General features: G+C 47.1%; 1 protein-coding gene across 2 annotated transcripts in view; it reads left to right on the plus strand.

The window, feature by feature from the left end:
• Positions 1–6,954: 6,954 nt before the first annotated feature.
• gabrb2b (gamma-aminobutyric acid type A receptor subunit beta2b) overlaps positions 6,955–24,036 on the plus strand; it is a gene marked incomplete at both ends in the record, with an annotated part of 205,764 nt that continues 188,682 nt past the window's right edge. The window contains 3 exons of one of the 2 annotated variants that reach the window (XM_084319785.1): positions 6,955–7,040; positions 7,182–7,279; positions 8,001–8,068. In XM_084319785.1, the coding sequence (XP_084175911.1) occupies positions 6,955–7,040; positions 7,182–7,279; positions 8,001–8,068 (252 nt within the window). Of the gene's footprint in view, positions 7,041–7,181; positions 7,280–8,000; positions 8,069–24,036 lie in introns of those variants that run through there. The other variant, XM_084319786.1, reaches the window with a different exon arrangement.

Here is a 24,036-nt window from a genome sequence, read left to right on the forward strand (position 1 = left end):
TACACTGTTACTATACTATTTTTAAAGTGACCTTTCCTTTGTGGCCATAAGTGTGGGCGTGTGCAGCATGAGTGAGTGCTTTCTCATGTTAAAGTGGCTGCTAGTGTGCGAGCGTGCACAGTGTGCGTGTCGTGTGTGTGCTAATGTGTGCTTGTGTGTGGAGAGTTCAGTGTTCATTGTTCAAGGCTCTGATGGCCTTGGGGAAGAAGCTGAGCCGAAGCCTCTCTGTCCTAGTAGCTGGTGTTCGCAGGCGTCTGCCTGACCTCAGCAGCTGGAACAGGCTGTTATTGGGGTGGTGAGGGTCTTTCATTATTCTGCAGGCTCTGGATTTGCACCTCTTGTTGTATAGAACCTGCAGGGGAGGTAGTGCAATACCCGTGGTACGCTCGGCAGAGCGCACCACTCTCTGTAGGGCCTTCTTGTCCTGTGCCGTGCTGTTTCCATACCAGGCAGTGATGTTTCCAGTCAAGATGCTCTCTACAGCTCCGGAGTAGAAGGACTGGACCCTTCCTTAACTGTCTCAGGTGGTAGAGGCGCTGCTTCGCCTTTTTTACGACTGTGTCTATGTGTGTTGACCATGTCAGATCCTCTGAGATGTGGACCCCCAGGTACTTGAAGCTGCTCACCATGTCCACGGTGGCCCTGTTTATCCTCAGTGGTGTGTGTGTCTCCTGCTGTCCTCTCCTATAATCCACGATCAGCTCCTTGGTTTTACCAATGTTCAGGAGCAGGCTGTTGTCCTGGCACCAGCGTTCCAGTACCTCAACCTCCTCCCGGTAGGCCTTCTCGTCGTTGTCCGAGATCAGCCCCACCACCACGTGTCGTCTGCAAACTTCACTATGGAGTTGGAGCTGAACTTGGCCACACAGTCGTGTGTGTATAGTGAGTACAGCAGGGGGCTCAGAACACAGCCCTGGGGGGACCCGATGCTCAGGGTGATGGTGTTGGAGGTCTGACCCCCCACCCTGACCGCCTGGGGTCTTTCACTCAGAAAGTCCAGTATCCAGGCGCTCAGAGCGGAGCTCAGACCCAGCTCGATCAGCTTGTCCACCAGTCTGGTGGGGACTATGGTGTTGAACGCTGAGCTGTAGTCAATGAACAACAGTCTCACATAGCCCCCCGTCTGACGGTCCAGGTGAGAGAGGGTGCTGTGCAGTACTTGGGAGACCGCATCGTCAGTGGACCTGTTTGGCCTGTATGCAAATTGCATAGGGTCCATTTCACTGGGGAGAGAGGCACAAATGTGATCCTTGACCAGCCTCTCGAAACATTTCATGGCCACAGAGGTGAGTGCCACCGGTCTGTAGTCATTGAGACCTGCTGGGGAGGGTTTCTTTGGTACCGGGATAATGGTAGACATCTTGAAGCAGGCAGGGACCACTGACTCCTTCAGGGATCGATTAAATATGGTGGTGAACACAGGGGCTAGCTGGTTAGCACCAGGCCACGTGAGCGGATCGGCGCGGCCGAGAAATCCGCTCTTCGCTCTTTAAAGCTTGGTCCGCTCCGCTAATCGCTCATGTTGACCCCGCCCCCAAGTCGCTCTCCGCTCGCTCCCCGCTCACCTTGAATCGTGCGCTCCCCACTCCCCGCGCCAGATCGCTCGGCAGTTTTTTTTTTTTTTTTTTGAGCATGGTGTAAATTAGCTCAAACTACAACAGTCTACACCCCCTGGGCCCCTTAACAATAGTTTGTATTGAGCCGCATTGTAATTGTAGCCATTCTGCAATGTTAAATAACGTTGTTTATCCATTCACTATCTCTATTAAGCGATGATAGGCTAGCCGAGCCACAATGCTATGGTCGCTGCCATTAACGTTAGCATGTAAGCTAACGTCAACAACAATGGCGTCGATACTTTTTCAACTGGAGTGAGTGTGGGCGTCTCTACAGTGACAAAGCCTGAACAGGCAGCCTATCACAGGTTCACCCTTCTCATTGGTTGAAAATGGCCTTCATGTTTGTACATCGCCATCTGTTGCTTTGGCATTGTACTGCATGTATATATTACATCAGTGTTAAACCACTGTGAGCGGCCTGGAGTGGATTGGAGCGGAGGAGAACTCTCGCTCCGGACGTCGCGCCGACTCATTTTAAAACCCACTCCTCGCTCACGTCAAAACCGGCCGCTCCGCGCCCCGCGCCGCTCACGCTCCGATCCGCTCACATGCACTGGTTAGCACAGGACTTAAGTATGCGTCCTGTTATTCCATCTGGGCCAGCCGCCTTCCTGGTGTTCACCTGCATAAATGCTCTTCTCACACTGTGTACCGTCAATGAGAGAGCGTCCCCGCCCCCCGCGGATGCCCCCCCCCCTCCACAACAGCCGGCGCACCAGTGACGTCACTAGCCGTTGAGCTAGCAGCGCCACTGTTTGCACCAAACCACGCGTAGAAGGTGTTGAGCTGGTCCACAAGGGAGGTGTCGTCGCTCCCCATTGAGGGGGCGCTGACTTTGTAGTCAGTTATAGTCCTCAGTCCCTGCCATAAGCCTCTTGTGTCATTCTGTGCCATTTGTGCCTCCATCTTGTCGGCATACGTCCTCTTAGCAAGTTTAACAGCCTTGCGCAGAGTGTAGACTGTTGTCTTGTACTCTTCCATGTTTCCTGACTCTCTGCCAAGGTTATAAGCAGTGGTGCGAGAGTTCAGAGCTGCTCTGATAGTACTGTCCACCCATGGTTTCTGGTTCGGGAACACCCTCGCCTTTTTTGTGGGGACAATACTGTCAGCGAGTGTTGTTATGAAGGACACCACAGTGTCTGTGTACTCGCTGACGTCACTGGTGCTTCTCTCGAACATTCCCCAGTCGACGTCATCGAGTGCGTCCTGAAGCGTGGCCTCTGATTGGTCGGTCCATCTTTTTACCTCAAGTGACACGACGGCGTCACGTGATCTTTGTTTGTAAGCGGGGACCAACAAGATGGCGGCATGATCCGACGTGTTCGTCGCTCCCGCTAATGGTGGAGCCGGTACAGCCTTGTATCTGGCTCTGAACGGGGTGTAACAGTGGTCGAGTGTATTTCCTCCTCTTGTGGAGCAGACGATGTGCTGAAAGAAAGACGGCATGACTTTTTTCAGATTCGCCTGATTGAAATCCCCGGCCACAATCATAGCCGCGTCTGGATGCTTGATCTGGTGTGTGTTCAGATGGTCGTGTAGTTCCGCTAGCGCCCTGCCGACGTTCGCCTGGGGGGGAATGTACACTGCAGTCATGATTACCGCAGTGAACTGGCGTGGAAGATGGAAGGGGCGACATTGGATCGAGAGGTGTTCCATGTCGGCGGAGCATGAACGGGAGAGTATCTGCACTTCCCCGGGGCTAGTCCAGCCGTTGTTGGTCATAAGGCAGAGACCCCCGCCGATGCTCTTCCCGGAGGCCTCTGTACGGTCTGCTCTGAAGATGGTGAAGGAGTTGGAGGGAGAGATGCTGTGATCAGGAGTCACTGGTTTCAGCCAGGTCTCCGTGAAACACAGGATATTGCAGTCCTTCATCTCTCGCTGGAATCGGACCCGGTAAATGGAATATTGCTCCATTTCTACAAGGGCTATTTGCATATTATTGGTATCTAGGTACATCTATGGACCTCAGGGAATGTATTCACAGTGTCAGAAATAGTGTGTCTATTACTAGGCTTGCTTAAATTGTGATGAAACAAAGGAGAATATGAATTATGATTTTTCTTTGCATCTTTGACAGTGAATAACACCATGATAATAATGACCAAACTTAAATAACTGCCACTGATCTCGTTCAGTACCCTCTTGAGATCATGTGTACAAGAAATCTAAGGAAATTAATAAAGGGAAGATGATTAAACCAAAGGTTCTGTAGATACAGTACTGAATTCTCCCATCCGGACCAATGCAATTTGAAATATTATTATAGAATATAGAATATGATGCTTATACATTACCTTAGTATAGCCAATTTGCACATTTATATATATATACATATATTATCTTTCAAATGCCTGAGTTCAATTTGGATTTAGTATCACCAGGCATGCATAAGAACAGATAATGAAATCTACTGTAATCCAGTGTAATTTTCCCCACAGTGCAACCGTTTTGAAACTAATTTCAGATGTAATTGTTCCTACATGCTAACAATAGGGAGGCGAAACTAACTGTGTTTCAATATTTGTCAAAAACATTACCTTTTGTGGCTTATTATCGCGAATAGTAACAGTTATTGATATGATTCATTCAGAACGCTGAACTTTTAACCCCCACAGTATCTGACAGGAAGTGTAGTTTGGACAAATTCCAACACTGGTCGACAGCTATGCATGTCCTCTACAAAATGGCCGCAAAAAGACTACAATACCCATGGTTAAAAATGTCCATTACCGTTTCCGTCTTGGAATAGACTTCATAACATCGAAAACTTAAATTTATCTAATGGCACTTTTAACCTATTGCTAAACTAACGCATTGATGATAATATACATTCTACATGCTTTTGTGACATGTTAGTGATGTTAATACACTCATGCTGCAACCGCTTTAAACAATCACTTTAAACAAAATGTCACTTTAAATAATGGAAAAGTCCCTTTAAAGGAATGAGGTATTGTATAGTTTAGTTTAGATACATTATAATATAAAGTATAATAATGACGGAGTTAAAATTGTATATTGTATAATAGTGTACATAGGAACCAGTTTCTCAGGAACTTATCATGTCTATTTTTATCATGCACATCTTGTGTCTTACTTGTTTTCTTTCCTATGTCTATTTTATTATTGGATTTTGCACAATCGATGCGGGCATGACCACCCGCATATGCCCTGGTATGTATGTGACAAATAAACCTCTTGATTCTTGATGATTGATTCTCTAGAAAGATCAGTGTCAGTATGTGTTGTTCTAGAACAGGTATTTCATTAAGATCAATATCAATGTGTTATTCTAGAATATATCTGTCAGATCAATGTCAGCATGTGTTGTTCTAGGATAGATCTGTTATAAAGATCAATGTCAGTATGTGTTGTTCTAGAATAAACCTCTTGATGAAAATGTGTGCACATGTCGGGATGACTGGATAAACCGTCCTGGAGAACCAATTTTGTGATAGGCCATCACAGATGTGATAATGGTATGGTATATATGTGCAGCATGTCAGGTCTGGACTGTAGGTCTGATGTAGGAATGGGTTGAGAATCAATTACCTTTTAAATGTTATTGCACCTTTGACCTTTAATTATGGTGCCAACACCATAGGCCAAATTATATTGTAACAACAACAACAACAACAACAACAACAACCACAACAACAACAACAACAATCATAATCAAAATCATAATCCTAGAACTGCACCCTGAGAGGGAGGTTTGGCCTGAGTGGGAGGTTCGACGGGTCAAAGTGTGTATCAAACAAGAGGGAAGACTGTCAGGTTTTAAACTGTGGATACCAAACAGAATTGGTAAAGACTGCTTTGAACTGTTAAACAGTTCAGGCTCGCTTCTCATACCCGCTGAGCACATTCTATAACGCTCAGCCGCTGCATGCTGGGGCGCCACGCACGGCTCAATGCATTGGCATGCGCCTCTGATCCCACCGTATCCATGACTCTGTGTGTCCAATTTTACGCAGTGGCTCACGTCCTGCTCATCAGTGCATGGCGCCATGGCTTTGAGATGTGGCGAGTGTGTAGGCTTCAGTGGGTGCTGTTAAGGTCCATGTATCCCACTACTTTCCCCCGCGGGGCATTTCTTTGGCACGGCGCCTCAACCCCACGCTCCCTCGCTTCGCTTGTGCGCACACTTGCGCGTGCTTACGTCAGAGGTTTAAGCGCGTGGGATCGATGAGTAAACGGTCGTTGAAGAAGATAGTCGGAATGCCTGCATAATAATAACCCACTTGCATCACGCATGACTGAGAGAGAGAGAGAGAGAGAGAGAGAGAGAGAGAGAGAGAGAGAGAGAGAGAGAGAGAGAGAGAGAGAGAGAGAGAGAGAGAGAGAGAGAGAGAGAGAGAGAGGGAGGGGTGGCACATCAGAGTCCCAGATTCAGCACCATGGACAGCGACAACAACTGAAAGTTAGGACAAAGGCCATTTCTTTAACTTTTGTTTGTTTGTTTGTTTTTTTTAATAAAAAATGTAACATTATGGAAAGACTACAGTTTATTCAGCTAGACCGTTGGGCGTTTGAAGCCGCCAAAACTTGTGATATCAAGTCAGTCTTGTGATTAGGCTATTAATATTATTCGCCTCCTTTTATTCACACTGCTGCCTCTGGCGGCACCCATGCGCGCCCACGCACACCACGACCTCAGCCTAAAAGCCTACTTCTCTCTCTCTCTCTCTCTCTCTCTCTCTCTCTCTCTCTCTCTCTCTCTCTCTCTCTCTCTCTCTCTCTCTCTCCCCCCACTCTCTCAAACAAAACACACTAGCACGCATGTATGGGCGCGCACACAGGGAGAGGGGTTGATGTCACAGTGAGCAACCTTATAATTATGAATCATATTATATTGTAAAACATAAAATCCGTCGAGAAACAAATTCGTTATTCGCACCCACCCACCCTCCCATCCCCTCTATAAAATAAAAAGCCATTTTTTTAAACGTGTTTTTCAACATTGTTAATACAAAATAAATAAGAAATAGGAGAGGGATGCGTTGGGTTGGTGGAACATACAATTTGGGGTTTATTACAGAAATCACGAATGGGGGGAGACCTCCGCCGAGTATAACTTGTAAGTAACCCACTACTGTACGCCTGCTCCTCTTTCCCCTTTAAATCCACTGTGGCTGGGAAACAACTCGAGCACCACCGCAGCAGCAGCAGCAGCAGCATCCTCAGCCTCAGCATCAGCCGCGCTGCTCCTTGATGTTGTGGTCGAGTATGCGCATGCGCCCGACATTGGAATTACTGCACTGGCCAGAATAAGTTGGATCTCGTCTGTCTTCACTGGGGGAAGAAAACAAATCCCCCAAATCATAACACAACTATGGCGGTGTTTAGAATAAGGACAACGAGGTGTTTCGGCGTGTGGTCGCTCCCCCTGATCGTGATCGTGGTGTGCGCGCAAATAAGGTAAGCGGCGGGGGTCGGAGGCTGGGTACAGCTGCTTTACTTTGCATGGCTGTAGGAAACACTTGGCCACTTCATGTTTTTATTTAAGAACGCCTTGTATCTTAAGTGTGTGTTCTTCCTTTTGTCTATCTCCTTCCACAGTGTCACTGTCAATGACCCGAGCAATATGTCTATTGTGAAAGAAACCGTGGATAGATTGCTGAAAGGTTATGATATTCGCCTGAGGCCAGATTTCGGAGGTAAACTGATCTCGTTTATATCGCCAACTCCTGATTGACTTTGTGTATTTGTCAACTCGTGTAACACAAAACAAAACTGCTCTCGCTCTCTGATCATCGCTGATCATCACCCCTGTAAGGCTTTCGTTTAGTCGGAATTGAAAATGGGACACCCCCCCCTCCCCATCCTGCTTCTTATTCAGGTGACATGCCTTTTAAACCAGTCGGGGCCAGAACGCCCCACATGTGCTAAAGTGACTAATTAGCAGGCACATTAGGGCTATAGCTCTATTGACCAGTTGGCTAAATAACACTAGAATGCACTGAAATGAAGACCATACTCTCAAAAAGCATTTTCTACTGGAATATTGACCACATACCCTGTGTCCATCATTCACGGTTAGGCAATTTTTGTTTTATATTTCAGCTGTTAGTAGTCGCCTTATTAGTCGGATAATGCTGATTGTATGTGACGGGACTTTTTAGGAAACGCTCGATCGCCACTTCACCAGCGCAGCTGTGCGCATCTGTTCCTTAACCCGAAATAACATTACATGCAGTGTAACGTGTTATCCCGACTGACAATAGCTGAGTTCATGAGTGGTGCCCATATACTCACAGACACAATATTACCCCAAAACTCGTTAATAACCTTGTTATATGGAACATAGTTTTGGCCTATATAGGCTATCTTATGCTGTTTTCAATTGCTGAACCGTAGTTTTGCTTTGTCCCTCCCCAGGTCCTCCGGTGGGAGTGGGGATGAACATAGACATAGCCAGCATTGACATGGTGTCAGAAGTCAATATGGTAAGTACTCCATTATCACCTCTCCCCGGATGATTAGTGGCCATTCTAGTCTCATAATGCTTGCTATGCATAAATCCGGCTGGGGGAAATCCCCACCTATGCTATACCACCACATGGGAGAACACGGGATAGCCCTCCTGGTCAATGCAATGCATGTCAAACCATTATTTTCTTTTAGATGACGTGCAACGATTTTGGCTTTGTCGGTGTTCAGGCCTGCGAGGGCCATGTTGCTTTGTTTGAGGTTTTTAGGATTATCAGTGGAACCTGTCAGAGGATTATAACAAACAAGTCACGCCTGGACACCTTCTTATTCATCACGCCACACACAATTACAATGGATTCGGGTGATCATTTTGCTTTGTTGACACATGCATCACTCCCTGAATCCTGTCACAATGATTCTGCAGTGATCAAATCTCTTGAAGATCACCAGGGAGCTGCAATACATCTCATTGTCTTAGAAGTAGGTCTGCAGCTAAATGAGCTACAATGGCATATCACATTCACTTAGGCCCACTGGTTCAGGTAGAGGAATAATAACAATGATAATAATAATAATAATAATAATAATAATAATAATAATAATAATAATAATAATAATAATAATAATAATAATAATAATAATAATAATAATAATAATAATAATAATAATGATAATGATAATAATAACAACAACAACACCACATGTTAGATTTGATCACCGTTTTTTTTTAAGTAGCAGGGAACTTTACTAGAAATGGCAGTTATGGATGGAGCTTGAGGAGTGTGGATAATGGCAGTGGGGGTAAGGTTTTGCTTCATACAAGATCACCCCCTAGTGATTGTTTTTGGGAACTGCGGCTCAGTTTGTGGAGGATCTCAGGGCTGTTTTACCATCTAGTAAAGGCACTCTTGACATTCATGATGCAATTGGCACACAAAAAAAATGCTAAAATGGATGGTGAGATGATTTCGGTTGTCCCACGATCATCTATATGATATGTCATTGTATTTTTTTGGTTAACCCTGTTCACCACTGGAGTTGTGCACGGTGTGCCATGGCTTTCAGCTGCTTAATAGTGCTCTCCCCCATGTGCATCGGTGCTTTCTGCCGTGGTGTTGGCCGCTGTTGTTTTGGTTTTACTCGCTGTGATGTGAGTCACGGCGTGATGTCAGGGAATGATTACACACTGGAGTATTTCTGGCAGCCGTACCCAAAGGCTGTTGTTCACGTTGTTGTTCTTGTGCTCCCGCAGACGGTGTTGATGGGACATGAGAGAATGTGCATGTATTTCAACATTTGCATGTATTTGCATTGGCAGTACAGAAGGGCTTCTGGAGAAAGTCTACACACGCACGCACGCACGCACACACACACATGCACGCACGCACGCACGCACACACACACACACACACACACACACACACACACACACACACACACACACACACACACACACACACACACACACACACACACACACATTCTTGGTCTAGTACCCTCTGTGTTTGGGCTTGAGTTCTGGTTATGTTCGTCCGGATTAAAGCCTTATTTTTCCTCGAGTAACTAAGGCAAAGGCCTGGAGGAACGTCCCCTGAAGCCAGCGTCATGCAGCTGATGCCTCGGGCCGCACAGACGCCCATCACTGGCATTTGACAGGAGATGCTCCTGGAACAAGCACATCATTCAGTGGTTGATCGTGTATACTCTAGTTAGTACACACACGGTTGCGTGGAAGTTAGTGGTTGATCGTGTATAGTTACTCTAGTACACACGCGGTTGCGTGGAAGTTAGCGGTTGATCGTGTATACTCTATACAGTGTTTCTCAACTGGTGGGTCGCGACCCAAAAGTGGGTCGCGGGGCCATTTTGAGTGGGTCGCGGATGTGTGTAAAAAAATAAATAATAATAATAATAATAATAATAAAAAAAACTACCTATCTTTGTGAAAGTGGCTTCTCAGCACTGGTCCAGCTGAAGACAAAGCAGAGGAACAGATTGGACATTGAGCATGACCTCAGAGTTGCTTTGTCTACCATCACCCCAGACTTTGAGACTCTTGTCAGGAGCAAACAACATCCCCAGTTATCCCATTAGTTCCCTGGGATGTTAAGCTAAGAAGTCTGCTAAGAAGCATAATATTATTTATTATTATTATTATTATTTTATTTCATTGGGTTTTTAGCCCTAGTTGCACTTTTGTTGCACTTTTTTCTGTTTATTTCATGTTTTTAACAGTGCGTGAAAGATTGTGTATTACTGCAAAATATTTTTTTTTAATAAATCATAGTGGTTAAAAAATGTGGGTCGCAACTTAATGACTAAGGGAAATGTTGGGTCCCGAGGCTAGACCAGTTGAGAACCGCATGGAATTTAGTGGTTGATCGTGTAGACTCTATTACACACACGGTTGCATGGAAGTTAGTGGTTGACTGTGTATACTCTAGTACACACGCGGTTGCATGGAATTTAGTGGTTGAGTGGTTGACTCAATTTCAGCATACTTCAAGACAATTGTTTTGTTCAAGAAGGGACAGACAGAAGTAAAGCTTATCTGGTCCTACCCCTTCCTTACAATATCATATTAATATGTAATAAGTTATCTATCAATATCATAATATCAAAGATGGACTTACTTGGTATAGAGATGATGTGTGTGTTCCACATATGTGTAGTTGAGTGTACATGGTGCTCATTCTAAATAATCAAAATCATAGTTCATGCATCCTTAAAGGTAGAATCTGTAAAGCTGTAAAACCGCAAGCTTGTGGCAAAAGGACCCCACTTGGTATTGCACTTTGCTTACATTTTTTGTTTTGGTCTGATGTGTGTGGGGTTGAGTGGGGATCGGGGGGAGGGGTTGATATAGCTGACCACAGGCTCTGTCAAGAGAGGACTGGAGAAATTATCAATATAACAAGTTACTAAACTCACAACCTACACATTGGTCCAAAACCAAAAATGTAAACACATGTCAATACCTAACTCTTTCTGAAATATCTTTCAGTTCAAGAAAATAGAAAGCACAATTAGACTATATGAAGTTGAGGAATAACAGCTTTCCGTGTGACTCAATTATTTAAAATTGTTCTTGTGTTATTCTAAGTATTGATTGTTAAATAATTGTAATTGACAGAACATCTATTTCTATTGTTTATTTTATTGTTTTGAGTAAGGGGCAAAAATACTATTTTCTTCTCCCTGCTCCTTTTCGCTTATTGACTGTGTAAATTGAGAGGTTTAATTATGAACTAATCACATTTATTTTCTTTTTAATCAAATTTGCATCACAGATTCAACATTTAAATGCTTTCCACAATATAATCTCAAGAAAACTAGAAGACCAAGGCAGGTGAAAATGCCTGTATTGATCTGGCATCAATAAAGACAGTATTCTTTGATCTTAAAGGTGCCTTGGCTTGGTGTACTCGATTTTTTATTTTATTTTATTGTTAACCCCCCTACCAAAGAGCATCTTCCTTTCATTGACGATTTTGTCACAATCACGGCCCGGGCCTACCGCTGTCCCCGTCCTTCCGTGCCCTTATATGGGCAGTTTCCTGCCACATTCTTCACACGCTGTCAACTGGCGTCAATCGGCGCAGCTGAGAGGAATCCGCTCATCAGCAGCCCCGATATACACCTCACGGATCCTGTCGTCCTTCGTCGGAGTGTTACTGTAACTAGCCAACCTAGGATAACCCGCTGCCGGCCTACGCCTGTCTATTGAGACGCCGCCCGCCCAGACGTTTCCGAGGAGAACGAAGAGTGCTCCTCCTGTACCACATTCTTCACATTCCCTATTGTACTATTGACGCATGGTACCTTTGGAATAAATATCCTAAAAATCCTCTCTCTCTCCCTGTGTTTCTGCTATTGGGTTCAGGCTACCGCAACCCTAACAGATAGACTGTTCACAGCATCACAACCTCTTCTCTCTTGTTTTCTTCCTGCGTTCCACAATATGTTAGGCAACCCTCCCTGGCCAGTGCCAGTCATTACGTCACAGTGCAGCGCGTCAACTGACATTGATGCCAAGTGTGGAAACGTTCAGTTCTGCCGACATTGAGTTGAACGGCATCAACCATCTCCTCGTTTATGACCATTTTAACAGTTTATTACCTCAGATGTCAGAATCGCCTGCACTTTGTTGCATTGCTACAGTAACTAGCTAACGTTTGATATTATTGGTTGATGATTGTATATTTCCTCAGATAGCTTGTATATTTTGCATTTAAATACAGACTTCAATAGAACTGGTACCGAAGTCTGACACCAAGCTGAGCATTGAACGCTGGTATTGTGACGTGATGACCCTTCCTTGGCCAGTGCCAGTCTTACATTGGTGTGTACAGTATGGACGGTTGTAGTGTTTGCAGTAGTACTCACTGCAATACAATCATTTCGTCTACACTTTTTTTTTTTTTTTACATTTTATCATAAAACAACCCAAAGGGGATGAAGTCCAACTGTCTTATCTGTTAAAAAGCTAACTTTATCCTGATGTGGTTGGTGGGACCTTCACCGGACATGAAGCCCCAGTGAAGTAACAAAGTACACATGTACTATACAGTACAAAGACAACGAGAGGCAGTAAAACAACCCCAAAGTATTTGAAAGCTACAGATGCAATTAAGTGTCTCTGTACTCCAGAAGCAGACTCTGAATGAACACACTGACCACCAGAGATAGAACACCCATCACCACCAAACAACACCTTTCTCATGTGCTCTGGAGAATCCAGCTACCATCCATCCTTCCACGATGACCTCTCTCTCCACCAAAAGAAGCGACAAATCGAAGCATCTTGCGGCCCTGTTTCTCTGATCAAATTCTTACTTTACCATCTATAGCAAAAACCCTACCTAGCGCACGGGGGGACGTGTTAGCACCTGACCTAGTGGACACTCGCTGGGCGAGGAGAACACATCTGTGTGCAATGGTGCGCCTCCTTTGATCTCCTCTCCTTCCTCTGTATAACTCTAGTGTCATCCTCAGGATAGCAGCTGCTGGGAGAGAACAGGAGCACGTTCTCTCCTCGCTGCAACCTCCTCATCTGTCTCTCTCTCTGTCTGCCACTTACTTTGGCGAAAGGGAAGGACCCGCCCTGTGCACTTCCTTTAGATGCAGGCAGGGTTAGTAGCGGGAGGAGGATAATGGGGACGTGTAACAAAGAGCTGCGTCCCCAACAGAGCCCTATTACCCATTATGGTAGGATGCTTTTGATGTTTGTTGGAACATCTCCCACCTGCCCACCTGTTTCATCCTTTGGGCCGACTCCGTATAATAGGACACACGTAAAATAGGGAAGAGGATCGTGCTGAGGTACAAACTTTGAACTGGCATAGAATCTGAGGCCATTAAAGGAGGGTGCAGTGAGTTTAATCTCACCTCTTTTGGCACACCTCTGTGACAGAGAATAGAAGCAACAAATACATGAATTATTCATTATTATTCATATTCAATAGAGTACACATGAATCACCAGAATAAGTAAGTGAACGTTCAAACATGCAATGCATCTTCATCCTGTTTCTGTAGCACAAACAATGCTAGCAGCACCACGGGAATGGACTGTAAATCAATGTTTATGGTTGATGTTCAGTACAAGTACAGTACAGCCCCCAGTCTGGATGCTAGTGTCTGTTACAGGTTCTCACTCCCCCAGTCAAGAGGCTAGTGTCTGTTACAGGTTCTCACTCCCCCAGTCAGGAGGCTAGTGTCTGTTACAGGTTCTCACTCCCCCAGTCAGGAGGCTAGTGTCTGTTACAGGTTCTCACTCCCCCAGTCTGGATGCTAGTGTCTGTTACAGGTTCTCACTCCCCCAGTCTGGATGCTAGTGTCTGTTACAGGTTCTCACTCCCCCAGTCTGGATGCTAGTGTCTGTTACAGGTTCTCACTCCCCCAGTCAGGAGGCTAGTGTCTGTTACAGGTTCTCACTCCCCCAGTCAGGAGGCTAGTGTCTGTTACAGGTTCTAAGCCCCCCTCCCCAGTCAGGAGGCTAGTGTCTGTTACAGGTTATCACTCCCCCAGTCAGGAGGCTACTGTAGTGTCTGCAGCATTCACTGCAATACAACCATCTCATCTACAACCATAAACATTTAATCATACAACAACCCAAAGGGGAAGAAGTCTTTTTTTTTTTTTTATTCCTCTTGTTCTCCGCCTGATTTTTTGAATTTTTTCTCCCCATCCCAATTTAGTCGTTATGTCAATTCCCCCCCTCCCCTACCTGGTTGTTGTGCGCATGTTCCTCCTACTGGTCGGTACAAGGGAACCCTGAAGTCCACCACATGCTTCCTCCGACACATGTGGAGACAGCCAGTGGCTCTTTTTTCACCTGGCAGCGAGGACTCTCATTGGTGAAGCGTAACGCGTGGGAGGTCACGCTGCCTTCACCATTTCCTGCCTTTCGCTGAGCAGGCGCCCAGACCTGACCTGTCCACAACGCCAGATTACCACCCACGACTTCCCTCCCCCTAACTCAGCCAAACGAGTTAGTATGACGACCGGCCCAAGCCGCAGGGCAATGCTGACTCCGGGAGTCGAGACCACAGCCTCTTGCATTGGTGACAAGCGCAATCTCCGCTACGCCACCCGACCGCCCCCAAAGGGGAAGAAGTCTGACCCTCTGTCTCTTAAAAGGCTACTTTAAATCTGATTTAAAACCCTTTGGTTGATGGGACCTTCACCAGACATGAATCCCCAGTGAAGTAACAAAGTGCACATGTACTATACCAGGGGTGGCCAACCAGTCAGAGACTAAGAGCCACAGAAATTACTGTGGTACCACAAAGAGACACACCATATACCAGCGTTTCTCAAACTTTTTTTTCAGTCACGGCATCCTTCATGTGTTTATAGGTCTCACCCTCTGGCCTCTAAAGTTGCTAATGTCTTTTTAATTTGGGCCTCACAGGGTTAACCTCTTAAGCCCGAGATATACAGTAAAAGTGTATATTTTCAGCATTACGTTTGTTTACCAATTATTTTAACTGTTATTAGTGAAATATAAGATTATAGAAATCTCAGGGCATTGAGTCGTAAAACCGGCGCATATTGACAGGAGGAAGTGGTACAGCCAAAAGTGAGTGTAGTCTTTTGAAGGAAGAGACTCAGGGCTTTCGAATTTCGAAAAACTACCCTACCCAGCTCACACCAGCCCCTGTCAATCATCTGACTTCTGGATTTACTTTTTTATTTCTCTTATTTTTTGGGATTATCTCCCACAAACCTGAACGTTATTGCCATAAAACAGAACGCAGTTAGTTTCTCTACCTTTCTGTGAACGTCTTGCAAAAAACGGTGTTGCAATACGATGAAAAATGGTGGAGAAATTTACATTATAAAAAAGATGGCAGAATTCAGTACTGTATCTACAAAACCTTCTGTTTAATCATCTTCCCTTTATTCATTTGCTTCGATTTTTCAGGTCTGGTCAATTTTAGCATGGTGTTATTCACAGTCAAAGATAAACATTCTTTTTTAAATAGAATTGATATTCTCCTTTGGTTCATTACAATTTACTCAAGCCTAGTAACATACACTAATTCTGACACTGATCCATATATGTCCCTAGATTCAGATACCAAGAACATGCAAATGAACCATTAAAAATTAGTAAATGTTTATTCTACGTCCTTATGGAATGAGTGACATAAAAAAAAAAAAAAATACAAAATAAAAATATTATATATATATATATATATTTTTCTTTTGTATGGATGGAAGAGCCGCACATTGACGGGCAAATAGCCGTATGCGGCTCGCGAGCCGCGGGTTGGCCACCCCTGTACTATACAGTACAAAGACAATGGGAGGCAGTACAATAACCCCACAGCATTTGAACCCTTTCACTGCCACACTACCAAAACGGTTAATCCTTTCACTGCGACAATACACATAAGGTTAACCCTTTCACTGCCACGCGACAGCCGGTTAACCCTTTCACTGCCACACGACAGAAGGTTAACCCTTTACTATCACACAACCGACGGCGACCGGCAACCAAGTGGCTCTGTACTCCAGAAGCAGACTCTGAGTGAACACACTGACCACCAGAGATAGAACACCCATCACCACCACACAACACCGACCTAACCTCCTCCTCCTCATGTGCTCTGGAGAATCCAGCTACCATCCATCCTTCCACGATGACATCTCTCTCCACCAAAATAAGCGACAAATCAAAGCATGTCGCGGCCCTGTTTCTCTGATCAAATTATTTCATTTTCTTGTGCTTTGGACCATCTACAGCGAAAACCCTACCTAGCGCACAGGAGGACGTGTTAGCACCTGACCTAGTGGACACTCGCTGGGCGAGGAGAACACATCTGTGTGCAATGGTGCGCCTCCTTTGATCTCCTCTCCTTCCTCTGTATAACTCTAGTGTCATCCTCAGGATAGCAGCTGCTGGGAGAGAACAGGAGCACGTTCTCTCCTCGCTGCGACCTCCTCATCTGTCTCTCTCTCTGTCTGCCACTTACTTTGGTGAAAGGGAAGGACCCGCCCTGTGCACTTCCTTTAGATGCAGGCAGGGTTAGTAGCGGGAGGAGGATAATGGGGACGTGTAACAAAGAGCTGCGTCCCCAACAGAGCCCTATTACCCATTATGGTAGGATGCTTTTGATGTTTGTTGGAACATCTCCCACCTGCCCACCTGTTTCATCCTTTGGGCCGACTCTATAATTATAGTATCTGTTAGCTATAATAGGAAACACGCGGAAAATAGGGAAGAGGATCGTGCTGAGGTACAAACTTTGAACTGGCATAGAAGCTGAGGCCATTAAAGGAGGGTGCAGTGAGTTTAATCTCACCTCTTTTGGCACACCTCTGTGACAGAGAATAGAAGCAACAAATACATGAATTATTCATTTATTCAATAGAGTACACATGAATCACCAGAATAAGTAAGTGAATGTTCAACCATGCAATGCATCTTCATCCTGTTTCTGTAGCACAAACAATGCTAGCAGCACCACGGGAATGGAATCAATGTTTATGCTTGATGTTCTTGTACAAGTACAGCCCCCAGACTGGATGCTAGTGTCCTGTTACATGTTCTCACTCCCCCAGTCTGGATGCTAGTGTCTGTTACAGGTTTGTATCCCTCTCTGATCAGGATGCTAGTGTCTGTTACAGGTCACCCCCCCCCCCCCCCCCCCTGGTCAGGATGCTAGTGTCTGTTACAGATGCGTTCCTTCCCCCCCCCCCCCCCCCCCCCCCCCCTGGTCAGGATACTACTAGTCTCTGTTACAAATTCTCATCCTCCCCCCCGATCAGGATGCTAATAAGTGGTTTTCCACTGAGTAATAGTATTATAGGACATAGCAATCTACATTAGGTGCTACATAGTAGTCCCTTGAGCGAGGCAGGTAGACAATTTCAGTGGAATGACGTTGCTTGGACAGGAAATGCAGACAGTCCATTCAGAATGTTTATTTTGTCATTATGTCAATTCCCCACCATTTATTTTCACTTGAGAGTGAGGAGTTTTCAGTGGGAGAGCGTAACGCGCAGAGAGGTTCACGCTATCTCCCCCAGATCCCCTCCCTGCTGAACAGGCGCCCCGACCGACCAGTAGGAGTCGCTAGGGTAATGACCAGGAATCATACCCCACCGGCTTCCCACCCGCAAACACTCCCCAATTGTGTTCGTAGTGATGACAGACCAAGCCGGAGGTACCGCTGCCGGGAAAAAAACCCGGGTCTCTGCGGTGGTATAGGTGAGTGCTCAGACCTCTACACTACCCAGACACCCGGCCCATCTATTCCTGAGGTCGAAGGTCAGATCCCAAGCCTTGGAGGCAGACAGAGGTAGATATTGTATATGTAGGGACATATCATGGTAGACCTATAGGGATCAGGCCTAGAATATGTTTTATGTGTGTGCATGTGAGAGAGAGAGGGGAGGGATGGTGGGGTGCAGAGAGAGAGAGAGATAGAGAGAGAGAGAGAGATGGTGTCGGAGGGAAGGTCATGTATCTAGTGCAGCGGTGGGTCCATACCACATGACTCACAGATAGACATACAGGCAAGAGACTCACACTGAATACCAATAGCAAACCCAGGGCAGGTGGCCTGAAAAGCTGTAGAGTAGAGTAGGCAACAAGGACCACTGCCAGATTGCCAATTGTGTCTTTCAATGAGCTCATGACACTCTAGACAAGGATGTAGCAGCCTTCAAAGTCAGTCAGTTTGAATAAAAAAAGATATATATGAATGCACCATTTATAGGAGTTGTACATAAGACCTCCCACCCCCCCACCCCCTAACGGTTGTATCATCGTCCAGCGTGATGTTTCACTGTAGACATGCCAATTCGGTAGACGTTGGTGGACATCGCCCGAGCCCTACTCTCCATTGCTTTTCCCCTTCACTGAGCCCCCCATAGCACTTGAATACCCTGCAGTTTTCCCATAGGGAAGAACAATACTCCTGCCCGAGGATGAACTGAACTTCTTATCTTGCTTCCGAAAAGGTAGAAATACAATTATTGATGCTCACAAAGGTCAAGAGGAGCTTATTGATCGCTCCAGAAGGTGCTTGGAATTCAGAGACCTCCATTTTAGAACTAAGCACACTCCAACACCCCCCCCCCCCTCCCCCCTCCCCCCTCCCCCCTCCCCCTCCCCCCCTCCCCTCCACTCCTCATCGCGAGTCTAGCAGATCAAGATATCACTGATGAGACTCCTGCATGGTAAATATATTGAGACTGCACTGGAACGACTGCCATACAGCATAATGGATGTCGGTGGAAAAGCGAGAGAGATTATTGCATACCATAATTATGATAAATCAAAAGGGGACAAATCACGTACTCTCTCTCTCTCTCTCTCTCTCTCTCTCTCTCTCTCTCTCTCTCTCTCTCTGTCCCTCTGTCTCCCTCTTTCTCTCTGTGTGTTCAGCTGTCTCCCTCTCTCTGTCTCTGTCTCTTTCTCTCGCTTCGGACCTGAGAGCTTTAAAATTAGATCTGTGTATGTAGTAGTTCTCCTTCAATCTTATTTCCCAGCAACACTCGCCAAACAATTCCTGATGTGGGTGTACCTGCCTGTGTAACCGATCTTATTTGACATGCCCCGAGTGGGAGTTGAACCCCTGTCTCCCACGCCGTGGGCGGCATCACAGACCACTATACCAAGAGGTGAACTCACCCCCTTGGTAATGGGTCTGGATGCCTCTGGGGAGTGAGTTTACTTGCAGTACCGCTTAACGTCCACAGCCACTTCACTATACACAAACATCTCAAAACAAGCTAGTCAGACTACTGCTTGACCTGACTCCTAGAACCCACCTCACCCCTGCCCACTTTGACAACCTAGGATGGCTTAGAGTAGACGACAGAGTACAGCAACTTGCAATGGGCCTGGTCTACAAGATACACTACGACGACCAGGTACCCATGTACATGTCAAATACTTCCCAAAGGTCAGTGAATACCACGATCACAACACCAGAGGGAGCTCCACAAATCATGTTAAACCCAGATTCGGCTCAAACAAGGGACTAAACACGTTTCGCAATTATGCCACATCAATGTGGAACGCCCCTACCCAAAGCTGTAAAGAATGTGAATCACTACCCACTTTCAAAAACACTCTCAAAGAACACCTACGGGAGACTGCAATTCGAAAACTGGCCCCTACAAATGTCCTAACCCAGTTGTACAGTAAATGACCAAGTATGGCTTTGTCAATATTCCAATGTACAGTGCCCCCCACCCCCCCCCCCCTACCCAACCCCCCCCCCCCCCCCCCCACACCCTCCAATGTACAGCCCCCCCACCCACCCCAACCCCACCCCACCCACCCAACCTCCTCTAATGTACAGTTTCTACGTCAAAATGTATATACACTCTTTTTCTGGACACTTTTTGTATCACAAACAGTACTGTATTTGCAAATCTGATATGTCATAAATGTATAGATGTAGCGGTACTGTCTATCTGTATGGCATGTATGTCTCATATGTTATGATGAATTGAAAATGGGGGACCCTGATGTAAACAAGAACGAAAGTCTTTCTCTGGTCTGCATCCCCCTTAACAATTGTGTGTATTGAGCTGTACTGTACTGTACCCATTCTGCAATCTGTTAATACACTTTTCAATCAATCAATCAATCAAGTCCATCGTGACTGTGGATAGACATGCGGTACTCCGTTACACCTGCACCAGACTGATGTGGGTGGACCTGCACCATGTGGGTGGACCTGCACCATGTGGGTGGACCTGCACCAGCCTGATGTGGGTGGACCTGCACCATGTGGGTGGACCTGCACCATGTGGGTGGACCTGCACCATGTGGGTGGACCTGCACCATGTGGGTGGACCTGCACCAGACTGATGTGGGTGGACCTGCACCAGACTGATGTGGGTGGACCTGCAACCAGACTGATGTGGGTGGACCTGCACCATGTGGGTGGACCTGCACCAGACTGATGTGGGTGGATCTGCACCAGACTGATGTGGGTGGACCTGCACCATGTGGGTGGACCCTGCACCATGTGGGTGGACCTGCACCATGTGGGTGGACCTGCACCATGTGGGTGGACCTGCACCATGTGGGTGGACCTGCACCATGTGGGTGGACCTGCACCATGTGGGTGGACCTGCACCAGACTGATGTGGGTGGACCTGCACCATGTGGGTGGACCTGCACCATGTGGGTGGACCTGCACCATGTGGGTGGACCTGCACCATGTGGGTGGACCTGCACCATGTGGGTGGACCTGCACCAGACTGATGTGGGTGGACCTGCACCATGTGGGTGGACCTGCACCAGACTGATGTGGGTGGACCTGCACCATGTGGGTGGACCTGCACCAGCCTGATGTGGGTGGACCTGCACCAGACTGATGTGGGTGGACCTGCACCATGTGGGTGGACCTGCACCAGCCTGATGTGGGTGGACCTGCACCATGTGGGTGGACCTGCACCAGCCTGATGTGGGTGGACCTGCACCATGTGGGTGGACCTGCACCATGTGGGTGGACCTGCACCAGACTGATGTGGGTGGACCTGCACCATGTGGGTGGACCTGCACCATGTGGGTGGACCTGCACCATGTGGGTGGACCTGCACCATGTGGGTGGACCTGCACCATGTGGGTGGACCTGCACCATGTGGGTGGACCTGCACCATGTGGGTGGACCTGCACCATGTGGGTGGACCTGCACCAGACTGATGTGGGTGGACCTGCACCATGTGGGTGGACCTGCACCATGTGGGTGGACCTGCACCATGTGGGTGGACCTGCACCATGTGGGTGGACCTGCACCATGTGGGTGGACCTGCACCAGACTGATGTGGGTGGACCTGCACCATGTGGGTGGACCTGCACCATGTGGGTGGACCTGCACCATGTGGGTGGACCTGCACCATGTGGGTGGACCTGCACCAGACTGATGTGGGTGGACCTGCACCATGTGGGTGGACCTGCACCATGTGGGTGGACCTGCACCATGTGGGTGGACCTGCACCAGCCTGATGTGGGTGGACCTGCACCATGTGGGTGGACCTGCACCAGACGGATGTGGGTGGACCTGCACCAGACTGATGTGGGTGGACCTGCACCATGTGGGTGGACCTGCACCATGTGGGTGGACCTGCACCAGACTGATGTGGGTGGACCTGCACCAGACTGATGTGGGTGGACCTGCACCATGTGGGTGGACCTGCACCATGTGGGTGGACCTGCACCATGTGGGTGGACCTGCACCATGTGGGTGGACCTGCACCATGTGGGTGGACCTGCACCATGTGGGTGGACCTGCACCAGACTGATGTGGGTGGACCTGCACCATGTGGGTGGACCTGCACCATGTGGGTGGACCTGCACCAGCCTGATGTGGGTGGACCTGCACCATGTGGGTGGACCTGCACCATGTGGGTGGACCTGCACCATGTGGGTGGACCTGCACCAGACTGATGTGGGTGGACCTGCACCATGTGGGTGGACCTGCACCAGACTGATGTGGGTGGACCTGCACCATGTGGGTGGACCTGCACCAGACGGATGTGGGTGGACCTGCACCAGACTGATGTGGGTGGACCTGCACCATGTGGGTGGACCTGCACCAGACTGATGTGGGTGGACCTGCACCAGACTGATGTGGGTGGACCTGCACCATGTGGGTGGACCTGCACCAGACTGATGTGGGTGGACCTGCACCATGTGGGTGGACCTGCACCAGACGGATGTGGGTGGATCTGAACCAGACTGATGTGGGTGGACCTGCACCATGTGGGTGGACCTGCACCAGCCTGATGTGGGTGGATCTGCACCAGACTGATGTGGGTGGACCTGCACCAGACGGATGTGGGTGGACCTGCACCAGACTGATGTGGGTGGACCTGCACCATGTGGGTGGACCTGCACCAGCCTGATGTGGGTGGATCTGCACCAGACTGATGTGGGTGGACCTGCACCATGTGGGTGGACCCGCACCAGCCTGATGTGGGTGGACCTGCACCAGACTGATGTGGGTGGACCTGCACCATGTGGGTGGACCCGCACCAGCCTGATGTGGGTGGACCTGCACCAGACGGATGTGGGTGGATCTGCACCATGTGGGTGGACCTGCACCAGGCTCGCCGGTCGAGTGGTCCGTTGATATCTGTGACACATGACTCAAGCAGCGTGTGCATAGCGGGGCGTAAAGAGTCTGAGTATATGATGGGGAGGGTGAGAGAAAGATCACCTAATCATCTCATTGTAATGTTAATGGCTGACCTGACCAATCAATAGACACACGGACGGAGCAATCTCTGCTGATGATATCGGGAAAATTAACGTTGCTTTATTGCGTAGGTCTGCCCTTGTGCCGCTAATGTCGAGCCCTTTCATTGACGTGTCCAGCTTGCAGGGTTTCGACAGAGATAGCAGGCAGAGTCATTCAGTGACAGCCGTGTTGGCTTCACAATCCTCCCAACTTGACAGTTGCTAAGCTATTGTTTCTATAGAAACAATGGGCGAAGATTCCTAAATTGCAAAGCCAAACCTCACATGGAGAAACACACAGTGGGAGGTAAAAAGAGAACTTCTCTCAAACTATAATGACCCCCGCCTTTAGCATTGTAAAACTGCCTTGGCGTACTAACAAGCAAACTCAAGCAGACTACCTAAATTATTCTTTTAACTGAGAGGCTTGTGGACAGCGTTAGTTCGACAAAAGAAATGTCCTACTCTCACGTAAAGAAATGTCCTAATCTCACTTAAAGAAATGTCCTACTCTCACGTAAAGAAATGTCCTACTCTCACTTAAAGAAATGTCCTACTCTCACGTAAAGAAATGTCCTACTCTCACGTAAATAAATGTCCTACTCTCACTTAAAGAAATGTCCTACTCTCACGTAAAGAAATGTCCTACTCTCACTTAAATAAATGTCCTACTCACGTAACAAAATGTCCTACTCTCACTTAAAGAAATGTCCTACTCTCACGTAAAGAAACGTCCTACTCTCACGTAAATAAATGTCCTACTCTCACGTAAAGAAATGTCCTACTCTCACTTAAAGAAATGTCCTGCTCTCACGTAAATAAATGTCCTACTCTCACGTAAAGAAATGTCCTACTCTCACTTAAAGAAATGTCCTACTCTCACGTAAAGAAACGTCCTACTCTCACGTAAAGAAATGTCCTACTCTCACTTAAAGAAATGTCCCGCTCTCACGTAAATAAATGTCCTACTCTCACGTAAAGAAATGTCCTACTCTCACTTAAAGAAATGTCCTACTCTCACGTAAAGGCTCAGCGTATGATTTGTTTTCTATGAATGTGTTGTTTGAAAGGTTTGATGGAAAACAAAGCTCCATGGAATTCTCTTAACACACCAGAATATAGGAATATTTTACATTTACATTTAGTCATTTAGCTGATGCTTTTATCCAAGTTCTGTACGACAAGTCATTAGGAAGGGCACAAATCTATCAGCTGAGTAATAATGTTCATAACATTTTACTCAGTGTCCAGAGTGGCGAACCACGTA

The sequence above is a fragment of the Notolepis coatsorum genome, assembly GCF_963971535.1.
Source record: "Notolepis coatsorum genome assembly, chromosome: 8".
Classification (NCBI taxonomy): Eukaryota; Metazoa; Chordata; class Actinopteri; order Aulopiformes; family Paralepididae; genus Notolepis; species Notolepis coatsorum.